At 39.0% G+C, this 21,073-nt stretch overlaps 2 protein-coding genes and 1 pseudogene across 4 annotated transcripts in view; 1 reads left to right on the top strand and 2 right to left on the bottom strand.

The window, feature by feature from the left end:
• The window catches only part of PP2D1 (protein phosphatase 2C like domain containing 1), a 32,035-nt gene that overhangs the window by 9,901 nt on the left and 1,061 nt on the right, over positions 1 to 21,073 (top strand). Inside the window, exons 2-3 of one of the 3 annotated variants that reach the window (XM_003950040.6) lie at positions 315 to 1,381; positions 15,906 to 17,726. In XM_003950040.6, the coding sequence (XP_003950089.1) occupies positions 315 to 1,381; positions 15,906 to 16,708 (1,870 nt within the window). In that variant the 3' untranslated portion in view covers positions 16,709 to 17,726. Of the gene's footprint in view, positions 1 to 314; positions 1,382 to 11,944; positions 12,159 to 15,905; positions 17,727 to 21,073 lie in introns of those variants that run through there. The other 2 variants (XM_016940562.3, XM_016940560.3) reach the window with 2 other exon arrangements.
• On the bottom strand, positions 5,086 to 5,208 carry LOC112208702 (U4 spliceosomal RNA; annotated as a pseudogene).
• RAB5A (RAB5A, member RAS oncogene family) overlaps positions 16,912 to 21,073 on the bottom strand; it is a 38,310-nt gene continuing 34,148 nt past the window's right edge. The window contains exon 6 of the mRNA XM_016940563.4: positions 16,912 to 18,387. Coding sequence (XP_016796052.1) covers positions 18,269 to 18,387 — 119 coding nt within the window. The 3' untranslated portion in view covers positions 16,912 to 18,268. The remainder of the gene's footprint in view (positions 18,388 to 21,073) is intronic.

The following is a 21,073-nucleotide window of genomic DNA, read 5'->3' as shown; positions in this document are numbered from 1 at the left end:
AAATCAGAATCTCAGGTCTCAAATACATACTTTCGCATGTCTAAGGTAAAATACTGTGCTGATTTATCTGAGCATTTGCTTAGATGTCTAGCTGACTTTTTGGAATTTTTGCCTAATTTATTTCAGGGAGACACAGGTCAATCACCAGTTAATTGAGTACTTACATGTTTTTTGAGAAATATGACCCAGAATATTTAATCCTAGGCTTATATAAGATTGTGAGGAGCCAAATCAAATTGCAATGATAACAGCCTGCTTGAAGAGATTTTCGCTGCATCATCCTGGCATGTAAATATCTTTCATCCTGTTTGCAGAGTGTTTTGGAAATCAAGAGAATGGAATATGAAAACATCAACATTTGATCCAGATGAGGATATTCTACTTTTACCCAAAAGAAAACGTTTTAGAAAGAAAAAGTCAAGACCAGTGAGACACACCAAACGCCATGAAGAGGAGCAGGTCTATGAGCAAGGGACCACATTACCCTGTTCCATATGCAAGCACGAAATTGACCTAACTGGTATTTTTCTCCATAAGAAGCAACATGTAGCTCTGGCCACGCTGGGTTTCCAACGGATGGGTAGAAAGAAACCACAGCCCTCAGTGATTGCTGTTCAGAGACAGTTCATGATTTCTAAACTATTGTCATCTTTTACGTTCACTGAAAAAACCCTACAGAGCATTAATAATGCTTTTGAGCTGCTTTGGAAAAAACAAATACCAGCATACTATAAGATTTTTGATAACATTGACAGGAGTGTCATATATTCTCAAAAAATATGTCATCTGTTAATTAAAGGAGTGGGCATTTGTGAAGACAGGAATTCTACATGGAAAGCTGACATGAATGATAAATTCACTGTAGTGAGTAATTTTGGTAATAAACCTAATGTGTGTTTTTTTGGTTTGTTTGATGGACATCACGGTGCCTCAGCGGCAGAGTTGACATCAATGGAACTCCCAGTTTTACTTCTCCATCAGCTTTCCAAATTTGATCCTTCTTACCAAATGACAACTGATGAGCAACAAATAATCAATTCCTTTTACACTGTGTTTAGAGAAGAATACACAGCAATAGAAGACCTCTTTTCTGCCATAAACAAAACAGAAGCAGTGAGGTGTGAGTATGAGGACACACACAAAGCCTTTGCAAAAGCATTTTGGAGAATGGATAGGCTTTTAGGTCTTGGAAGAAAAGAAGTGTCCAGGGTTCAATGGAGTGGCTGCTCTGCAGTTACTTGTATATTGGAAGGCAAACCTAAAAGTCCTTACGCTCATAAGAATTGGAAAAGAAAAAATACCCATGATGGGTTGGCAGAGAGCTCCCCTTCCCAAGAGATGCCAAAAATAATTTCTGGAATATTACATGTTGCAAACACTGGTATGTACATTGAATAGCACCAAATAACACCTTTATGTTTTTGGTTCCTTGCAGCAAAACCCCTCATGCTTCCACAATTTTTTATTGTCTATTATTTAGTGACTTAGTACCTAGAAATTGCATTGATCAATATAAGAAACAACAAATAACCACAATTTAAATGCAGATTGCAGGCACAAAAATAATTGTAATTATTTTTTAAAGAGGCACAGATATGATATAATGTGACAAATATGTTAAAGTTTCCCAAAGGGGTAGCAACAGAGTGGTTGATAAGGATGAAAAGCAAAGTTACTACATATGCTTAAATCTGAACAAAATTAAAAACATTTTGTACACTTCCTTTTTTCAGAAAAATGGAAAGTTGTTTGCTCATTGTTAGTGTAGTTGTTTAAATTGGTCAGTTACTCTGATAACTGTATTTGCAATAGGTCATTCTCATGCTCACTGGCCAAGTAGCATCTATTTCATCTCAGAGGGAATAATAATAGTTCATGCCTCAATTTTATGAGCGTGTATTCTCTTCTTTAAGAAGTTACCTGTATTGTTTAAAGGTTATTTCAGGGAGTTTAGGAACTTGCCAAAATGGAAAGCTCAGAGGTAAAACTTTTTAGCAAAATTGACATGAGTTCCACACTGAGTTCCATGAGATACTTAACTACAGTTCTACTACCCTTTTCATAGATAGAATTATCATTAATGATAGTGTCCACTTACTGAATATTGAATACAGAGTAATTTCCTCATCTAGTCTTACAATAACTTTGATATCTAGTGATATCTAAGTATTGTTAACCCAATGTTTCAGATGAGAAATTAAAGCTAAAAAATGTGAGATAATTTGTTCAAGGTCTCAGAAGTAATAGGAATTGGAGTTGGAAATCAGTCCTACCATATCATGTTACCTCTTAAGGGGATTGTTTCCAAAGCCTGAGGAGGCTGGGCCTCCACGAGTGGGACTTTGTGGCAGAGACAGTGTTGCAAGGCTAGATAATCACAAAGAATACTACAACAAATGTCAAGGTGCCAGAAAGTCAGCCTGTTTCTGATCCAACCTGGTTCTGAGCCTGAAATGTCAAGGGCTCCAGACTAAACAATACCAAGAAAGCTAAGTGCATGTCCACTGCCTCACAGTCTTTGTCGTTTCTCAGGCTCTATGCTGAGGTTCCAAATACTTCATAGACATAATCATTACAGATTTAAGGCCAATCTGTGAACTGACCCATAGTCTTGGAATTGGGACCCCTATAGAAGATATCATTAATTATAAAAGTCTTTGTGAAATTAATATGACAAATTATGACATATTCAATAAGTGGATACTGTCATTAAATGTCTAGACACAGCTGTGGGTGGTGGCTCACGCCTGTAATTCCAGCACTTTGGGAGGCCGAGGTGGGTGGATCACCTCAGGTCAGGAGTTTGAGACCAGCCTGGCCAACATAGTGAAACCCCGTCTTTACTAAAAATACAAAAAAAAAAAAAAAAAAAAAAAAATTAGCCAGGCGTGGCAGGCGCCTGTAATCCCAGCTACTCAGGAGGATGAGGCAGGAGAGTCGCTTGAGCCTGAGAGGCGGAGGTTGCAGTGAGCTGAGATCACACCACTGCACTCCAGACTGGGCAACAAAGAGAGACTCCGTCTCCAAAAAAATAAAAAATAAAAAAATGGCTGGGCGCAGTGGCTGACGCCTGTAACCAGCACTTTGGGAGGCCAAGGCGGGTGGATCACGAGGTCAGGAGATCGAGACCATCCTGGCCAACCTGGTGAAACCCTGTCTTTACTAAAAATACAAAAATTTTTCAAGAATTATTTTGTATTTTATAGAACAGGATTAATTATAGCAAGGGAATTAGGTTTCCTTGTTTAAAATTCATAATATATCAATGTCATCATGACTCTAGAATTTAAAAAAAATTATTACCTTATAATGAAATATGAGTTCAATGATGAAGCCATTGAATACATGTGGAATTTGTGCATGTAGAAAAAGGTACTGCCAAACTCACATTCTTTTTAAAAATGTTTATCTATTTTATTGATACATAATAATTATAAATATTTATGGGGTACATGTGGCATTTTGATATATGCATATAATATGTAATGATCAAATCAGAGTATTTAAGATATTCATCACCTGAAATGTGTATTATTTCTTTGTGTTGGGAACACTTCAACTCTTCTAGCTATTTTAAGATATACAGTGAATTATTGTTAACTATAGTCACCCTAATGTGCTATCAAACACTAGAACTTATTCCTTGTCTCTAACTGTATGTTTGCACCTTTTTTTTTTTTTTGAGACGGAGTCTCACTCTGTTGCCTAGGCTGGAGTGCAGTGGCGCGATCTCGGCTCACTGCAATCTCCGCCTCCTGGGTTTAAGCCATTCTCCTGCCTCAGCCTTCTGAGTAGCTGGGATAACAGGTGCATGCCACCACGGCTGGATAATTTTTGTATTTTTAGTAGAGACAGGGTTTCACCATGTTGGTCAGGCTGGTCCCGAACTCCTGGCCTCAGGTGACCCACCCTCCTCTGCCTCCCAAAGTGCTAGTATTACAGACGTGAGCCACTGTGCCTGGCCTATTTTTGTATTTTTAGTAGAGACAGGGTTTCAACATGTTGGTCAGCCTGGTCTCGAACTCCTGACCTTGTGATCCGCTCATCTCAGCCTCCGAAAAGTGCTGGGATTACAGGGGTGAGCCACTGTGCCTGGCCTGTTTGTACTTATTAACCAACCTTACTTTATCTCCTCCTGCCCCGTCCCCAACCTTTCCCAATCTTTGGTAACCATCATTCTGCTTTACCTCATTGAGATCAACAATTTTTAGGACCCACATATGAGAGAGAACATGTAATGTTTGTCTTTCTGGTCTGGCTTATTTCACTTAACATAATGCCCTCAGTTCCATCCATGTTGCTACAAATGACAGAATTTCCTTCTTTTTCATGGCTTCATAGTATTCCGTTGTGTACATATACTATATTTTCTTTACCCATTCATCTACTGATGGACATTAAGTTGACCCTGTATCTTTACTATTGTGAATAGTGCTGCATAAAACGTGGGGGTGCAGGTATCTCCTTGATATCCATTGGCTACATACTCAGTAGTGGGATCTGCTCCCCATGACTCAAACATCTATCAGAACCCATCTCCAACATTGTTGATAAAATTTCAACATGATGTTTGGGGGGAACAAAAATACATACCATAGCAGGGCCTTTATTATGTTGAGATATGTTTCTTCTATGCCTAATTTGTTGAGAATTTTTATCATGAAGAGATGTTGAATTTTATCAGAAAATTTGGGGGGCATTTATTGAGATAATCATATGGTATTTTTCCTTCATTCTGTTGGTAATGTGTCATATTTATTTTATTTTTAATGCTTGCTGTATTACAAGTCGTCATGGTGGGCTATTTATCATATTCAGTAGTGGGATCTGCTCCCCATGACTCAAACATCTATCAGAACCCATCTCCAGCATTGCTGATAAAATTTCAACATGATGTTTGGGGGGAACAAAAATACATACCATAGCAGGGCCTTTCTTCTGTTGAGATATGTTTCTTCTATGGCTAATTTGTTGAGAAGTTTTATCATGAAGAGATGTTAAATTTATCAAAAAAATTTTTGGCCATCTATTGAGGTTATCATATGGTATTTCTCCTTCATTCTGTTGGTAATGTGTCATATTTATTTTATTTTTAATGCTTGCTGTATTACAAGTCGTCACGGTGAGCTATGGGGAAAAGTTTTCAATTAGCAATAATCACAACGTGGCTAAACCTCACTGGCTATGATACTGCCTCTGCACAAAGCTTCACATTTATTGATTTCTGTGTGAACCATCCTTGCATCCCTGGAATAAATCCCACTTGATCACGGTGCTTTTTTTAAAAAAAAAATATGTTGTTTGATTCAGCTTGCTAGTATTTTGTTGAGGATTTTCACATCTACATTCATCAGGGATATTGGCCTATAGTTTTCTTCTTTGTTGTTGTGTGTTTTCTGATTTTGGTATCCAGGTAATGCTGGGCTCATGGAATGAGTTAAAAAGAATTCCTTCCTCTTCAATTTTCTGAAACAGTTTGAGAAGAATTGGTGTTAATTCTTTTTTATAAGTTTGGTAGAATTCAGCAGTGAAGCCATCTGGTCCCGGGCTTTTCATTTGGGGGACTTTTTATTACTGACTCAATCCTGCTACTTGTTATTGGTCTGTTCAGGTTTTCTATTTCCTCCTGGTCCAATCTTGGTAGGGTTGTAAGTGTCCACGTGTTTATCCATTTCCTCTAGGTTTTCTAATTTGTTAGGGTATAGTTGTTCAAATAGTCTCTAATGATCTTTTGTTTTTTAGTGGCATCTGTTGTAATGTCTCCTTTTTCATTTCTGATTTTTTTGGGATTTTCTCTCTTTTTTCTTGTTTAGGCTAGCTAATAGTTTATTGACTTTTAAAATCTTTTCATAAAAACAACCTTTTGTTTTATTGCTCCTATGTGTATTTTTTTAGTGTCTACCTTGGTTAATTCTGCTCTGATCTTTGTTTTTTTCCTTCTATTAATTTTGAGTTTGGTTTGTCCTGGATTTCCTAGTTTCGTGCAGTGCATTGTTACGTTGTTTATTTGGAGTTTATTACTATAAATTTCCCTATTAGTATCACTTTTGCTGCATCCCATAGGTTTTGGTATGTTATATTTTGATTTTCATTTGTTTCAAGAAGTTTTTGATTTCCTTTTTAATTTCTTCACTGACCCTATGATTGTTGAGGAGCATGCTGTTTAATTTCCATGTATTTGTACAATTTCCAATGTTCCTCTTGCTATTGATTACTAGTTCTATTCCATTGTGGTATGAAAAGATACTACTTTTAAAAAATCATATATGTCTCTAACTTTTGAACAAATGGCATACAGTTATAATAACTTATATCCATGCCTGCTAATTGCAACATCTGTGCCATTTTGGAGTTGGTTTCAATTGATTGACTTTTCACTTATCATGGGTGTTATTTTCCTTCTTATTGGCATGCCTGGTGTACTAGTTTCCTAAGGCTGCTGTCACAAGTTACCACGAACTTGGTGGCTTAAAACAGCAAACATTTATTCTCTCATGCTTCAGGAGGCCAGATGCCTGAAGTCAAGGTGTTCACAGGGCCATGCCTCTTCTAGGGTAGAATCCTTCCTTGGGTCTTCCAGCTTATGGTGGCTCCAGGCATTCCCTCACCCACAGCTGCATAATTCCAGTCTCTGCCTTGATTTTCACATGGCATTTTACTGTTCCACCCATGTGTCTCTACTCTGTGTATCTCTTACAAAGACATTTCTCATTGGAATTTGGGCCCGCCTGGATAATCCAGAATGGTATCATTTTGAAATCCTTAACTACAACCGCAAAAACTTTTTTTTTTTTTTTGCCAATAAGAACACATTGACAGGTTGTGGGTGTTAGGAGTAAATGTGTGTTTTTGGATATATGGTCTTCAGCTTTGTTTTGGGATGAAATTACTTGGAAATAGTTTGATCCTTTTAGATCCTGTTTTTGTAATTTATTAGGCAAGTCCAGGGCAGTGTTGAGTTTGGTCCAATTATTCTCTACTACTGAGGCAAAACATTCCTAAGCATGCTACCTAATGATTCACGAATTAATATCTTTTCAGTCTGGCTGGTTGGAACAGGAATTATTCTCCAGCCCTATGAGTCCTCAGCAATGCTCCCTCTAATCCTTTTCAAATGTTTCTTTTCCCAGTGTTGTGGAGTTTCCTCACACACATGTATTCACCAGTACCCATCTAAACACTTGAGAAAGACTCACTTGAGAAAGACCCTTGAAAGATATCTGGAATACTCTGTGCCTTCTTTTCTCTCTGGTATTCTGTCCTCGGCAAGCTCTAGCTGCATTGGTTTCCCTGGACTCTTGGCTCTGTCTCTTCAAAACAGATGAAAGTGTAAATCCAGTCACTGTTATTGTATCTTGACCAGAAAGATAAGAAATTCCATATAATGTATGTTTAGGGGAATTATTTGAGAGATGTGTCATCCAGAGTACTGCATTTCCTCCTGCCTGGTGTCTGCCTGTTGACACTATCAATATGTACTAAGTGATCCATTTGAGGATTTCAGACTACAAATACATGAAGGTTGGTGGTTTCACATTCTTTGTTTTGCAGAGATGGGGTGTTGTTATATTGCCCAAGCTGGTCTCAAACTCTTGGACTCAAGTGATCCTCCCATTTGGCCTCCCAAAGTGCTCTGATGCTTTGATGAGCTTTAATCTTCTAATGTATTAAACATGTGATTATCCTTTCCTCACAGGATTACAGATGTGAGCTACAATGTCAAGCCAGTTCCAAGTTCTTTGTAGCTTCCTTTCTTCCCTCTTTCTCTCTTTGGCGTAATTTGAAATAGTCATTTTTTCTGTAGTCTGTGTGGTGGCAACAGGCATAGGTTTATTTTTGGTTCACTGTTTCGGTGAGGCCATCATCCTCTGGGGTCCTAGCTTTGTTGTGGTGAGTCATTTAGTCTTCCCCATCTTGGACAATCCCTAGGTTTTGTCTCCTGTTTCATAAACCTGTGATTTTTTTTTTTTTAAGACAGAATTGGGCCTGGTGCAGTGGCTCACTCCTGTAATCCCAGCACTTTGGGAGGCCAAGGTGGGTGGATCACAAGGTCAGGAGTTCAAGACCAGCCTGGCCAACATGGTGAAACCCAATCTCTACTAAAAAATACAAAAATTAGCCGGGGGGTGGGCACCTGTAATCCCAGCTACTTGGGAGGCTGAGGCAGAGAATTGCTTGAACCTGGGAGGTAGAGGTTGCAGTGAGCTGAGATCGCACTACTGCACTCCAGCCTGGGCGACAGAGCGAGACTCCGTCTCAAAACAAACAAACAAACAAACAAACAAACAAACAAACAGTCTTGCTCTGTTATCCACACTGGAGTAGAGTGGCTCGATCTTGGCTCACTGCAACCTCCACCTCCCGGATTCAGGGTCCAAGCGATTCTCCTGCCTCAGCCTCCCAAGGAGCTAAGATTACTGGCATGTGCCACCATGCCCAGCTAATTTTGTTTTATGTAAAGACGGGGTTTCACCATGTTGGCCAGGCTGGTCTCAAACTCCTGACCTTAAGTGATCCACCCGCTTTGGCCTCCCAAAGTGCTGGGATTATAGGTATGAGCCACTGCACCTGGCCACCTTGTGAAAATTTAATGTGGATTCGGCTCAATACATGGTCTCAGGTAAAAGCTGGTTTCTTCTCTTGGTATACCTGAATTTAGTCATTATTCATCTTGAGTATTTTGCACTTTCTGCTATATTATCCAGGATATTTACTTGTTCTCAGTGGAAGGGTCAATCTAAGACCCAGACTGCCCCATTACTGCTCCTTTTTGAGTGCTTTAGTGTATCTGTTATTCCAATATCTTTATGTCTAGATTGTACATTTGTTAATAATTCTTTTTAATGAGGCCCTGTAAACTACTTTTATTTCTAGTGTCCTAGCTTTCTGTCTCATAAGCTCACAGTAGATTCAGAGACCAGGCACAATTTTACCCACCATTTCACAACTTTACCCACTATTTCTCTATTATTCTTTTTCTTTTTCTTTTGAGATGAGGTTTTGCTATGTAGCCAGGAGTGCAGTGGTTATTCTTAGGCTCACTCAGAGGATACTGCAGCCTGGAACCCCTAGCCTCAAGCAGTCCTCCTGCCTCAGCCTCCCAAGTAGCTAGGCCTTCAGCCTCCTGCCTCAGCCTCCCAAGTAGCTAGGCCTTCAGCCTCCTGCCTCAGCCTCCCAAGTAGCTAGGCCTTCAGCCTGCGCCACCACAGCTGGCTATCACAATTTTTAAATTGGTGGCCACCTGAAGCCCCCTTCCCTTCTCAAGACTGCCATGTCACTCCTTTCATCTAATCTTCAAAATCTGTGAGGAAAGGATAATCACATTTTTAATATATCAGAAGACTAAAGCTCATCGAAGCATTATACAAGGTTATATAACCAGTGAGTGAGCCAGGACTCCAGTCTTCCAGGCTTGAAGTCTGGTTACTTCAAATGAACAGTACTAGCTTTCTCCTGTTTTTAGGATATCTTCATTTTTATGTGGACCTTTCTGTCTTCATTCATCACTAATGCGGTATTTGCAGACCTAAGTTGTCTTTCTTCTCTAGATGTGATTGTTTCCATGGGTGTGAAAATGTGTTCATTTGGACTAGTTTAATAAGTTGCTTTTAAAATTATCCCCATCCCTACCGTTTTCCTCTAAAGTCTAATTCAACTCCAGAATCTCCTTCAATTTTGTGCAGGAAAAAAGCCAAATTCTTAACACTGACATTTTATATACCTTCCCTTCCCCTTCTCCGTTTTTTTTGATGGTGGTGCTGAGGAACTCTCACATGCTTACGAACCTGATTCTGAGAACACATTCAACAAATATTTCACACATAGTTGAGACTTGTGCGTAATATAGTTAGGCTTTAGGGGTACAATGGTGAGCAATGAACAATGGACATGAATTTCATGATCACACATCTATAAAACAAAAGGACATTTTGAACATCCAATGAAAGCTAGTTCAACATGAGTAAGACTCTTATGCTAACCATTCTTAGGAAGTCACAAAGCTCCTGTCCATGCATAAAATTAAACAAATTCAGCCTCTTTTGCTGAAACTACAGCACTGAAGAAAAACTGGATACAGACTGTTTCCCCTAACCTTGTTTACATGCAATCCTAATTTACCTATGCTCCTTTACAATTGTAATTTTTCCTTTCCCCAGGAACTATTTCAATTTTCCCTAAGTTCCAAGTTACCACTGCCTACTATCTTAAGCCTGTAATTCCACTTCGCATTTTCTTATAATTCTTTTATAAATGGGTCTGAAATGAAACATTTTTCATTTCCCCTCAATTTCTTTTGAATAGCCTCTCTACCTGCTTTTCTCTTCTTGGAACACTAAATAACCTCTAAGTGTCTACCTCTTAAATTAGCTTATTGAGTCTCACAATAACTTTGACAAATAACACTGCAGGTGAAAACCTGTTACTTAGTGAAATAAAGTGACCTAATGAAGGCCACATAGACAAAAGTTTGGGGTTAAAGTCTGACTGTCAGGCTCCTAAATCCTTCCACTCCTCATACTGTTTTTCTACACCAAACTGTCCTTATTACCCCTGGCAACGTTGTGCATCCTAGGTGTGTTTTTATTTTTCCTGCTTCACCCATCACGTATATAGGTATGTCTTTTTCTGACCACCACATAAAGTTTCTTTTCCTCTTCTCTCATTCTTTCTTTAAACTCTCTTGTTTTAATCAACACTAAGTCACCTTTCTGGCTTTATCTGAGAAAAATGCTGATATTGCCTACTCAGCTCTAGAATTCCCTGGTTGGGATTCCAGAGTTCACTCTGTAAGTTTACTGGACTTTTCCTTTTCACAAAAGTCGGTGATAACCCAGTAATTGCAGGAGGCAGCCACATCATTACCCTCTGCATAAGAAACACTGTACCTGACTATGCCACTTTAAAAAGGCTTGAGCATCATCTCAAAGCGGCTCTTTTTAATCCCCAAGATTATTGTTCCTAAACACGTTGCTCTTCCAGTAATCCTGTTCCATTTTTGTTCTGATCACATTTTCTGAAGAGCGCAATCTCTCCAAATACTGAAAGCTGTTACCTTTGTCTAGGAATTCATTTATGCTTAGATTAAAATTGTGTAGTGGTCTTCAACACAGTTCATTGCTTGGTTAGCTGTTCGCATTTCCTCCAAACAGATGTTACCAATAAACTTTTTTAAAAGCCAAATTGTCCTTTCTCTTAAACTATTGAAGGCTGGTTCCTCTCCACTTCTCCAGACTATGTGGACATAACAGTGATACTTAATAATCTTCCTCTACTTGCAGTGAGCCGAGATCGCACCACTGCACTCCAGCCTGGGCAACAGAGCAAGACTCCTCAAAAAAAAAAAAAATCTTCCTCTAATTTCCCATCTTCATGGAAACCTTTTGTTCATTATTCTGTTCAAGCTTTCAGTTTAATATAGCACTTGACTTCAAACACCGTTTGTAGCTGACAGCATATGCCACTCATTGTTACAAAATGAAACTATTGACTCTGCACATCCAGTTTTTTAGTTCGTTCTATTAGTAGTCTTCCTGATGAATCTCACCCTCTGCTTCCTGGGTTATATACACAAATAGTTAAGAAACGCTGGCTACTTCTTCTCCTTCACTTTTTCTTTCCTTCATGCACCATTCATACAGGTAAAGAATGTGCTGCTGGGTGCAGTGACTGGCACCTGTAATCCCAGCATTTTGGGAGGATCGATTGAGCCCAGGAGTTTGAGACCAGCCCGGGCAACATAGCAAAAGCCTGTCTCTACGAAAAAATGTAGAAATTAGCCAGGTGTGGTGGAACATGCCTTTAGTCCCAGCTCTCGGGAGGCTGAGGTGGGAGGATCACCTGAGCCCAGGGAGGTCAAGGCTGCAGTAAGCCGTGATCATGCCACTGCACTCCAGCCTGGGTGACTGAGTGAAACCCTGTCTCGCATTATCTCCCTTTTTAACAGGTAGAGGAAGAACTGCAACCAGGATTTAATGTCCTTTCTCCTAGAATATTTTATTGTGCTGAATCCAAAGGATGTTCACAAGTAATAAAGTGGGCCAACATGGTATGTCCTACTCTGTAGCACAGGAAAAAAAAAAAAGGCAAATAGTGCATAACGCTACACTTGTCAAGCTCTCTGCAGAGGTAACTAAAATAAAAATAACCTGTTTACCATCCTTCCATTGTAAGTACATATTTCTATTAAATTATTTTCAAATCACATACTAGGAAAATAATGCTTTTTCTTTTTGCTAAATGGCCTTTGACTTGCCACATGCAAATAAACATTTACAAAGTCAATGGATTTGACTATTGTGAGCCAAACTATGTCCCTTTCGTTTTCAGAGCTATGGCCGCACAATTCATATGTATGCACACACGTAAAAATTTTTCTCATTTAAGAGGTACTGAACCATATGTACTAACAATTCCATTTACTCAGTTGGCACATTAAGTGCCACTTCATGTTGTCTTGCTGATTCAGTAATAATTTATAATCCAGCAAAAGTCAAGATTTTACTGACTTATGTTCTGCAAAATCTAAGTCGAATAATCAACAGTAAGACAAGTTAACACACAATATTAATAACCAAACTATAAAGAAATGAGGGGCCATATAGCCTTTAGAACTATGTATGTAAAGTTTCCAAAATGTTTTTCACAAACACCATCTTTTAGTCCCAATCCAGTAGCTCAGCTATTAAAAATTCCTATTATATAAATGAGACAACAGTTTCTGTCTATATCTGATACTAATGCTTTACCAATTTAGGCTTTTTTTGAGTCTCTGTCGCGCAGGCTGAAGTGCAGTGATGCGATCTCGACTCACTGCAACCTCTGCCTCCCGGGTTCAAGCAATTCTTGTGCCTCAGCCTCCTGAGTAGCTGGGATTACAGGTGTGCACCATCACGCCCGGCTAATTTTTGTATTTAGTAGAGACAGAGTTTCGCCATGTTGGCCAGGCTGGTCTCGAACTCCTGGCCTCAAGTGATCCTCCTGCCTCAGCCTCCCAGAGTGCTGCAATTACACGCATGAGCCACCACACTGGCCACCAATTTAGACTTTCCAATTATACCACTATACTAGTTGCATGGACCTCAACCTTTTTTTTTTTTTGGGGAGTCTTGCTTTGTCACCCAGGCTGGAGTGTAGTGGCATGACTTCGTATTACTGCAACCTCCACCTCCTGTGTAGAGGCGGTTCTTGTGCCTCAGCCTCCCGAGTAACTGGGATTACAGGTGTGCATGCGCCACCATGCCCTATCGGGGGAACCACCCCCAATATTTCATGTAGGTTCTTTCCTATTTCCCTAAGTGTCCGTCGGTCTCAGAAATAAAGGGAAAGAGTACAGTAAAGACAGAAATTTTAAAGCTGGGTGTCCGGGGGAGACATCACACGTTGGCAGGTTCCGTGATGCCCCCTCAAGCCACAAAACCAGCAAGTTTTTATTAGTGATTTTCAAACGGGAGGGAGCGCACGATAAGTTGTGGGTCACAGAGATCACATGCTTCACAAGGCAATAAAATATCACAAGGCAAACGGGGGCAGAGCGAGATCACAGGACCTGGGTGAAATTAAAATTGCTAATGAAGTTTTGGGCATGCATTGTCATTGATAACATCTTATCAGGAGACAGGGTTTTGAGAGCAGACAACAGGTCTAAAATTTACTAGGCAGGAATTTCCTCATCCTAAAAGGCCTGGGGGTGCTACAGGAGACTGGGGCTTATTTCATCCCTTATGTGCAACCGTACAAGAGACATTCCCAGAGAGGCCATTTCAGAGACCTCCCCCTAGGAATGCATTCTCTTTCTCAGGGCTGTTCCTTGCTGAGAAAAAGAATTGAGCGGTATTTCTCCTATTTGCTTTTGTAAGAAGAGAAATATGGCTCTGTTCCGCCCAGCTCTCAGGCAGTGATACCTGATGGTTATCTCCCTTGTTCCCTGAACATCACTGTTATCCTGCTCTTTTTTCAAGGTGTCCAGATCTCATATTGTTCAAACACACATGCTTTATGAACAATTTGTGCAGTTAACGCAATCATCACAGGGTCCTGAAGCGACATACATCCTCAGCTTATGAAGATGACAGGATTAAGAGATTAAAGACAGACATATGAAATTATGAGTATTGACTGGGGAAGTGATAAATGTCCATGAAATCTTCACAATTTATGTTCAGAGATTGCAGTAAAGACATGCGTAAGAAATTATAGAAGTATTAACTTGGGGAACTAATAAATGTCCATTAAATCTTCACAATTTATGTTCTTCTGCCATGGCTTCAGCCAGTCCCTCTGTTCAGGGTCCCTGACTTCCCGCAACAACGCCCGGCTAATTTTTTTGTGTTTTTAGTAGAGATGGGGCTTTGCCATATTGCCCCAGCTGGTCTCAAACTTCTGGCTTCAAGTGATTTGCCTGCCTCAGCCTCCCAAAGAGTGGCGATTACAGGTGTAAGCCACCATACCTGGCCTTGGACCTCAACCTTCTAAGCCTAAATACGTAAAAAACTGTGGGCCTAGAATTGAACTCCCCCTGCAAGCAACTAAATGATCCCAGGTACAATATCATATTTAAAACCAGAATATTCTATGTAAATTTGGCTTCCTATTCCAGGAATTTTAAATCTCAAAGATGTTATAATATTCAAATATCATTAACCCCATCTCAGAAGTTTAATAACTTTCTATAAATCACAAATGATTTAATATCAAGAAAAACAATATGTAATTATATGTAATTTAAAAAATACGTAATTATATTCCTAAAAACTTGGGGAAAATCAATTTTTCCTAACAAACTAAAAAAATTCAGTGGTTCTTAAAAAATACACCAAAAAAAGTTACAGTAATATATAACCACCCTGCAATCTGTTCAGATCATGTTTAAACTGTAAGATTTCAATGAAGCACACCATCACAGATTCATTTGAACCACGGACAAACTACAATCAACTTTTAAGATTTCAGTTTCCAACCAAAGGGTTTAATGTTGGCTGCCTATTATTCATGTAATACATTAATAACATATTTCTCCACAGGAATGATTTTTTTTTTTTTTTTTTTTGAGGCAGATTTTTGCTCTTGTTGCCCAGGCTGGAGTGCAATGGCATCATCTCAGCTCACCACAACCTCCACCTCCCAGGTTCAAGCAATTCTCCTGCCACAGCCTCCCAAGTAGCTGGGATTACAGGCACATGGCCACCACGTCCGGCTAATTTTTTGTATTTTTAGTAGAGATGGGGTTTCTCCATGTTGGTCAGGCTGGTCACCAACGCCTGACCTCAGGTGATCCGCCCACCTCGACCTCCCAAAGTGCTGGGATTAAAGGCTTGAGCCACCACACCTGGCCGATTGACTTAAATTTTAGAATCTACACATTATAGCAACCTAGTTAAGACTACATTAATAGTGACATTCTAATTTTTTCATCACCCATGACCTAAGTACATTCAAGTTTTAACTTGTACTGGTTACACAACTGTCATTCTGTTTTTTAAAAAAATCAAAGTTTGTGTTTTAAATTGAAAAAGCATTTATCTTAAAAACATTTAAAAATCTGCTAGATGGAATACATGTTGGCTATAAAAAAGTTCAACTCATGACTCTGCAATGTGAGTAATATTAAGTCATTTCATTTCAAAATTTAGAAGTTACTTTGCATTATCTGTAATGTTAATACTAAATGTAATAGTTTTAAACACTAAAAGTTGCTTAACAATGAGGGATAAATTGACCTGTTTGAAATCTGTATTTACTGTAAATCATTCAGTAGTGATATATTACACATATTTAAACAGTACTTTTACATAGCCTGCTTTCTGTTTAGCATTGAAACACAGAATTTACTAAAGTTAGCAGTAGATTTTGATACAATTGGTTATCCCTAGGATAAAAATTTCTTCTTTTAAAAAATAATCTTTTAGGTAATGTGCAAGCAGTCTTATGCAGAAATGGGAAAGGTTTTTGCCTAACCAAAGAACATACTACACGAAACACAAATGAAAGAAGAAGAATACTTCAGAATGGAGCAGTCATTAGTTCAAATGAACCATACGGGCTTGTAGAGGGCCAAGTAAAAACTACACGAGGACTTGGATTTCATGGAAATCTCAAGCTGAAAAAATCCATTATCCCAGCACCTCAAACTATTTCTGTCCCTATAGATGACCTATGTCAATTCCTTATTTTAGCTACTAATGGACTTTGGGAAGTTTTGGATAAAGAGGAAGTTACTGCCCTGGCAATGACAACATTTCACATGTATAAAGAAACATACTGTCCTATCATACCTAACAAATCACCATCCAAAGGGCCTCTGCTTTTTTCAACCAGTGAACCAAACCTTACTAAATCACAGAGTAATATCCACGTATTGTTTCAGTATAAATCTGTATCTGAAGTACGTGTGTCAACTACAAATTCCAAAGAAAATTTATCCGATTCAAACTATTCTAAATACTGTATTTATAACCCTGAGAATGTAGAAACATTTCCAGCAGAAACGACTCATCGTAAACCTTGCAGTGAAAAAGTAACTGACAGACCAACTAGTGTAAATGATGTGGCAACAAATGAAAAAGAATCAGACACTAAGAGTTTCTATGAAGGCGCAGCTGAGTATGTTAGCCATGAACTTGTAAATGCTGCTTTACTGGCTGGCTCCAGAGACAACATTACAGTTATGGTAATATTTCTCAATGGAAGTGAATATCAGCTTCTGACATAAAAAATAAAGTTCCAATTATCCAGAGCACCAAAATATAAAGCGATTCTTCAATGATCCAGCTATTAGGATGATTCATCAATACCATGCAAATAATTTTATGAACATAGTAAAGAAAATATAAAAGCGGATACTAGGTCATATAGTATCATTTATATATATTCACTGTTTTATGCCAAAAAAAAGGAAAAGAGAAAAGCCGATACTTGCTTTTTATACCACTTTATTCCAACCTGAGCACCTCAATATAAAACTAAACACTGGTGAACCGTTTTCCTAATTCTGCATTATCATAAATGTACAAGTTCTCCTAGCAGTCCAACACTTAAATAGATTAAATCATCTCTGACACATGGTAGCTTTCATATAATGAAAATACCTAAAATAATTAGTGCAATATACTGAACTGATCAAAATAAAATGAACTTTGGAAAGGAAGGCTGCAAGATTGTTACTAACATATTGCAATACTTTATGTTACAAATTACGGGTACATTGTTTATTATGGTTCTAGCCATGGAGGAACAACTGAAGCCCCTTCCTGTCAAAGGGGGAGAGAGAAATAATTAGCTGTTTTAGTAACAGTACATTTTGTATACTTTTAAGCAACTCTTAAATATTACAGAAAAGTAATACAGATATGGAGACTACAATGCAGTACCCTATTTACAGTACAGCTGAAGATCAAATTTAAAATAATCAAGTTTGAATATACATAATTGTTAGTGCATTGACTATATTATGTCAAAAGGGAACAAAAGCCCCCTCCCCACCCCAAACAACAAAACCTGTGTAATGGCCAGCGGTGATTAATTAGAAATCACAGACACCTGGTTTATTTCATTTTTGTTAAAGAACTCACATGTTTGAAAGGAACACTGTCCATTAAGGTGCATTTATTAGTTCTCAAAATTCCTAAAACAAGATGGGGTTGCATTTGATTTTTACCTCATTTAAAAAAAAAAAAAAAACCAGACTGGGTATAATTAAGATACCATTAATACTCTTCCCCACCCCTGACCTTGTATATGTGGGATTATTTTCTTGTGGTTAATTTATTAAAATGTGGAATGTGCATTTTAAATACAGGTACCAGGAGAAATGAACATGTGCCTGAATACTATGGCTAAACATCATAAATAACTTTAGAATCTCCTTCTAAACAAAGAATGTTTTTGAAAAGCCCAAATTAGTAAGTTCCAATTTTTTTTTTCACAGGTGACTACTGTACCAGTGTGGAGAAATGGGCTGGTTAACTGTGTGGGTCCAGACAGTCATTTGTCTATATTCCTAGTGATGAGAAATTATTCCCCCTAACCTTCCAATGAAACAAGTGTCCACATAGTTCTCATTTTTCCCTATTGTTGAAACATTAGTGAGAGGGACCCATGCATGTTATTAAAAATTAAGTTCAAAACACTTAAAATAATTCTGTATTAGAAACTTGACTCTATCATAAGTCTCTTCTTTTGGAAGTCATACTGGGCTGGTTAAATGCTCCAATTCCATTGTTATTAACATTTAGGAAGCAGAAGACTATTCCAGCTAGTTCAAACTAGAGGTTTAGTTACTACAACACTGATTCCTGGTTGGTTGTGTGGGTTCGGTAAGGTCTACTCCTCCTCTTCCTCTGGCAGAATTTGCTCCTGGATTTTGTGGTTCATTCTTTGGCAATTTTTTAGCTGAAAGAAAATGATCAAATAAATAGAATATTTGAATACTCATATTAATATCAGTTTCACCTGCTTATCTATAATTTTTCTTTCCAGTTAGGTTACCCCCAAAGTATCATATAACCATATGTTCATTCTTTTCAAATGTTTACTGAGTATTGAACGCCAAAATATTGGTTGCTGTCTTAGGGAGTTTGATTTCTGGGGTAATTGTGTTGGGGGAAGGGTAGTTGGGGACTGGTTGTAGATACAATTAAAACTTAAGCCTAACTAGTGCTTTATGTAATTCTCTATACCGATTCACTCAATAATACCAGAAAAGTTCTATTTTATTTTATACTCATTATTACTTCTTTTTTTTTTTTTTTTTTGAGATGTAGTCTCACTCTGTCACCCAGGCTCACCTAGGCTGGAGTGCAATGGCGTGATCTCAGTTCACTGCAACCTCCACCTCCTGGGTTCAAGTGATTCTCGTGCCTTGGCCTCTCGAGTAGCTGGAATTACAGGCATGCCCCACCACACCCAGCTAATTTTTGTTTTTTAGTAGAGACGGGGTTTCACCATGTTGCCCAGGCTGATCTTGAACTCCTGACCTCAGGTGATCCACCTGCTTCAGCCTCCCAAAGTGTTGGAATTATAGGCGTGAGCCATGGCACCTGGCCTCATTATTACTTCTATTAAATAAAATCTAAGTCAATAAAGATGATGGCCAGCCAGTAAGTTTATAAAGAAGCTCAGCTCATATCAGCGTTCTCTAGACTGCCACAAACATTTTTTAGAACAAGTCAGGATACAAATACCTTTGCAATCATCACCCCAACGAAACTTGTCCTCTACTGTGCAACTAATTATCACCCCGAATTGTGACAGATCATATCTACTATTTCCTTCCTGGCTTCCACAGCCTTTGGCCTTAAAACATCTATATACATGTTCTCTCTCTCTCTTTTTTTTTTTTTTAAGAGACAAGGTCTCACTCTGTCACCCAGGATTAAGTGCAGTGGTATGATCATGGCTTACTGCAGTCCTGAGTTCCAAAGTGAGATGGGGTCTCACTTTGTTGCCTAGGCTGGTCTTGAACTCTTGGGCTCAAGCAACTCTTCCGCCTCAGACTCCCACGTGCTGGGACTGCAAGCATGAGCCACCATGCTCGACCGCTTAGTTTTTAAAAGAGAAACTTACACCTTGCAGAGTAACCATCAGCTGCCTTCAAATAAAGGGGAAATAGATAAGAGTTGCATTTTTGAGAATGAACAATTATAATCTATGCTTTGGGCAAAGGAAGGACAGATAACACCCAAGTTAGATGCCTGCATGTGTCAAAACTTAGCATACTGGAGGAAACATACACACAAACATACCTTAGCATGCTAGTGGAAATACACTTAGACACAAACATATCCACATACATTTAGACATACTCAACACTTTGTTGTGATCTTAGTTTGAATGTAGCCTGCAGCCATACTTCTTTTCATTTTGGAGACAAGGTCTCCCTCTGTAGCCCAAGTTAGAGTGTGGTGCATCAATCATAGCTCACTGCAGCCTTGAACTCCTGGGCTCAAAAGATCCTCCCACCTCAGCTTTCCAAGTAGCTGAGACTAGGGTGTGCACCACCATGCCTGGCTTTTTTTTTTTTGGTAGAGATAGGGTCTTGCTCTGTTGCCCAGTCTGGTCTAGAACTCCTGGACTTGAAGATCATCCCACCATGGCCTCTCAAAGTATTGGGATTATAGGAGTGAGCCACCTCAACCAACCTCATTTTCTACTTTTATGGGCTGATGAATCCTAATCTGACTGACCAGTAGCTGTACCTAATCCAAATAGAATTATCCTGAAGACCTCATCTCCAAAAACTATTTCTGAATTTTATTTGAGTCCGATGAGTGTGGCTTGTCAAATTCAGACAACACTCTCAACCAGCAGTTACGGCTTTACCTCTGCCAAGCTCTATACAGCTAGTGGCTGTTCTCTGGAGTGTGCTTCCCACTGATTAAAAAAACTTACCTGCTGGATATACAGATCCTCCTTGACTTACAATGGGGCTACATCCTGATATATCCATCCTAAGTTGTATGTTTTTGATTTATGATTTTTTTTTTTTTGAGGCGGAGTCTCGCTCTGTCACCCAGGCTGGAGTGCAGTGGCACGATCTCAGCTCGCTACAACCTCTGCCTCCTGGGTTCAAGCAATTCTCCTGCCTCAGCCTCCCAAGTAGCTGGGACTACAGGCACATACCACCACACCCAGCTAATTTTTCTATTTTTAGTAAAGACGGGGTTTCGACATGTTGGCCCGGCTTGTTTCCTGACCAACTCCTGACCTCAGGTGATAGCCCGCCTTGGCCTCCCAAAGTGCTGGGATTACAGGTAGTGAGCCACTGCGCCCAGCCTGATTTATGATATTTTTAATTTATGATGGGTTTCTGTATGTAATCCCGTAGTAAGTTAAGAATGTACTAAATGCATATCACTTTCACCCCATCGAGTTATAAAGTCGTAAGTCAAACCACTGTAAAGTTGGAGATTGCTGTAGTTTGTTTTAATACGTAAGATCCTTGATGTGCTAAATTCATTTTTTGAGGGGAGGCAGAATATTAAAGATGACTAAGAGTACTGATTTTAAGAGTGGCTGCACACACTGATCTCTATCAATCTTGGGGACAGACCACTATGGTAAGACTCTAACTTTACCA

Source organism: Pan troglodytes, chromosome 2, assembly GCF_028858775.2.
Source record: "Pan troglodytes isolate AG18354 chromosome 2, NHGRI_mPanTro3-v2.0_pri, whole genome shotgun sequence".
NCBI classification, from domain to species: domain Eukaryota; kingdom Metazoa; phylum Chordata; class Mammalia; order Primates; family Hominidae; genus Pan; species Pan troglodytes.
This window is presented reverse-complemented; position numbering and strand designations above follow the sequence as displayed.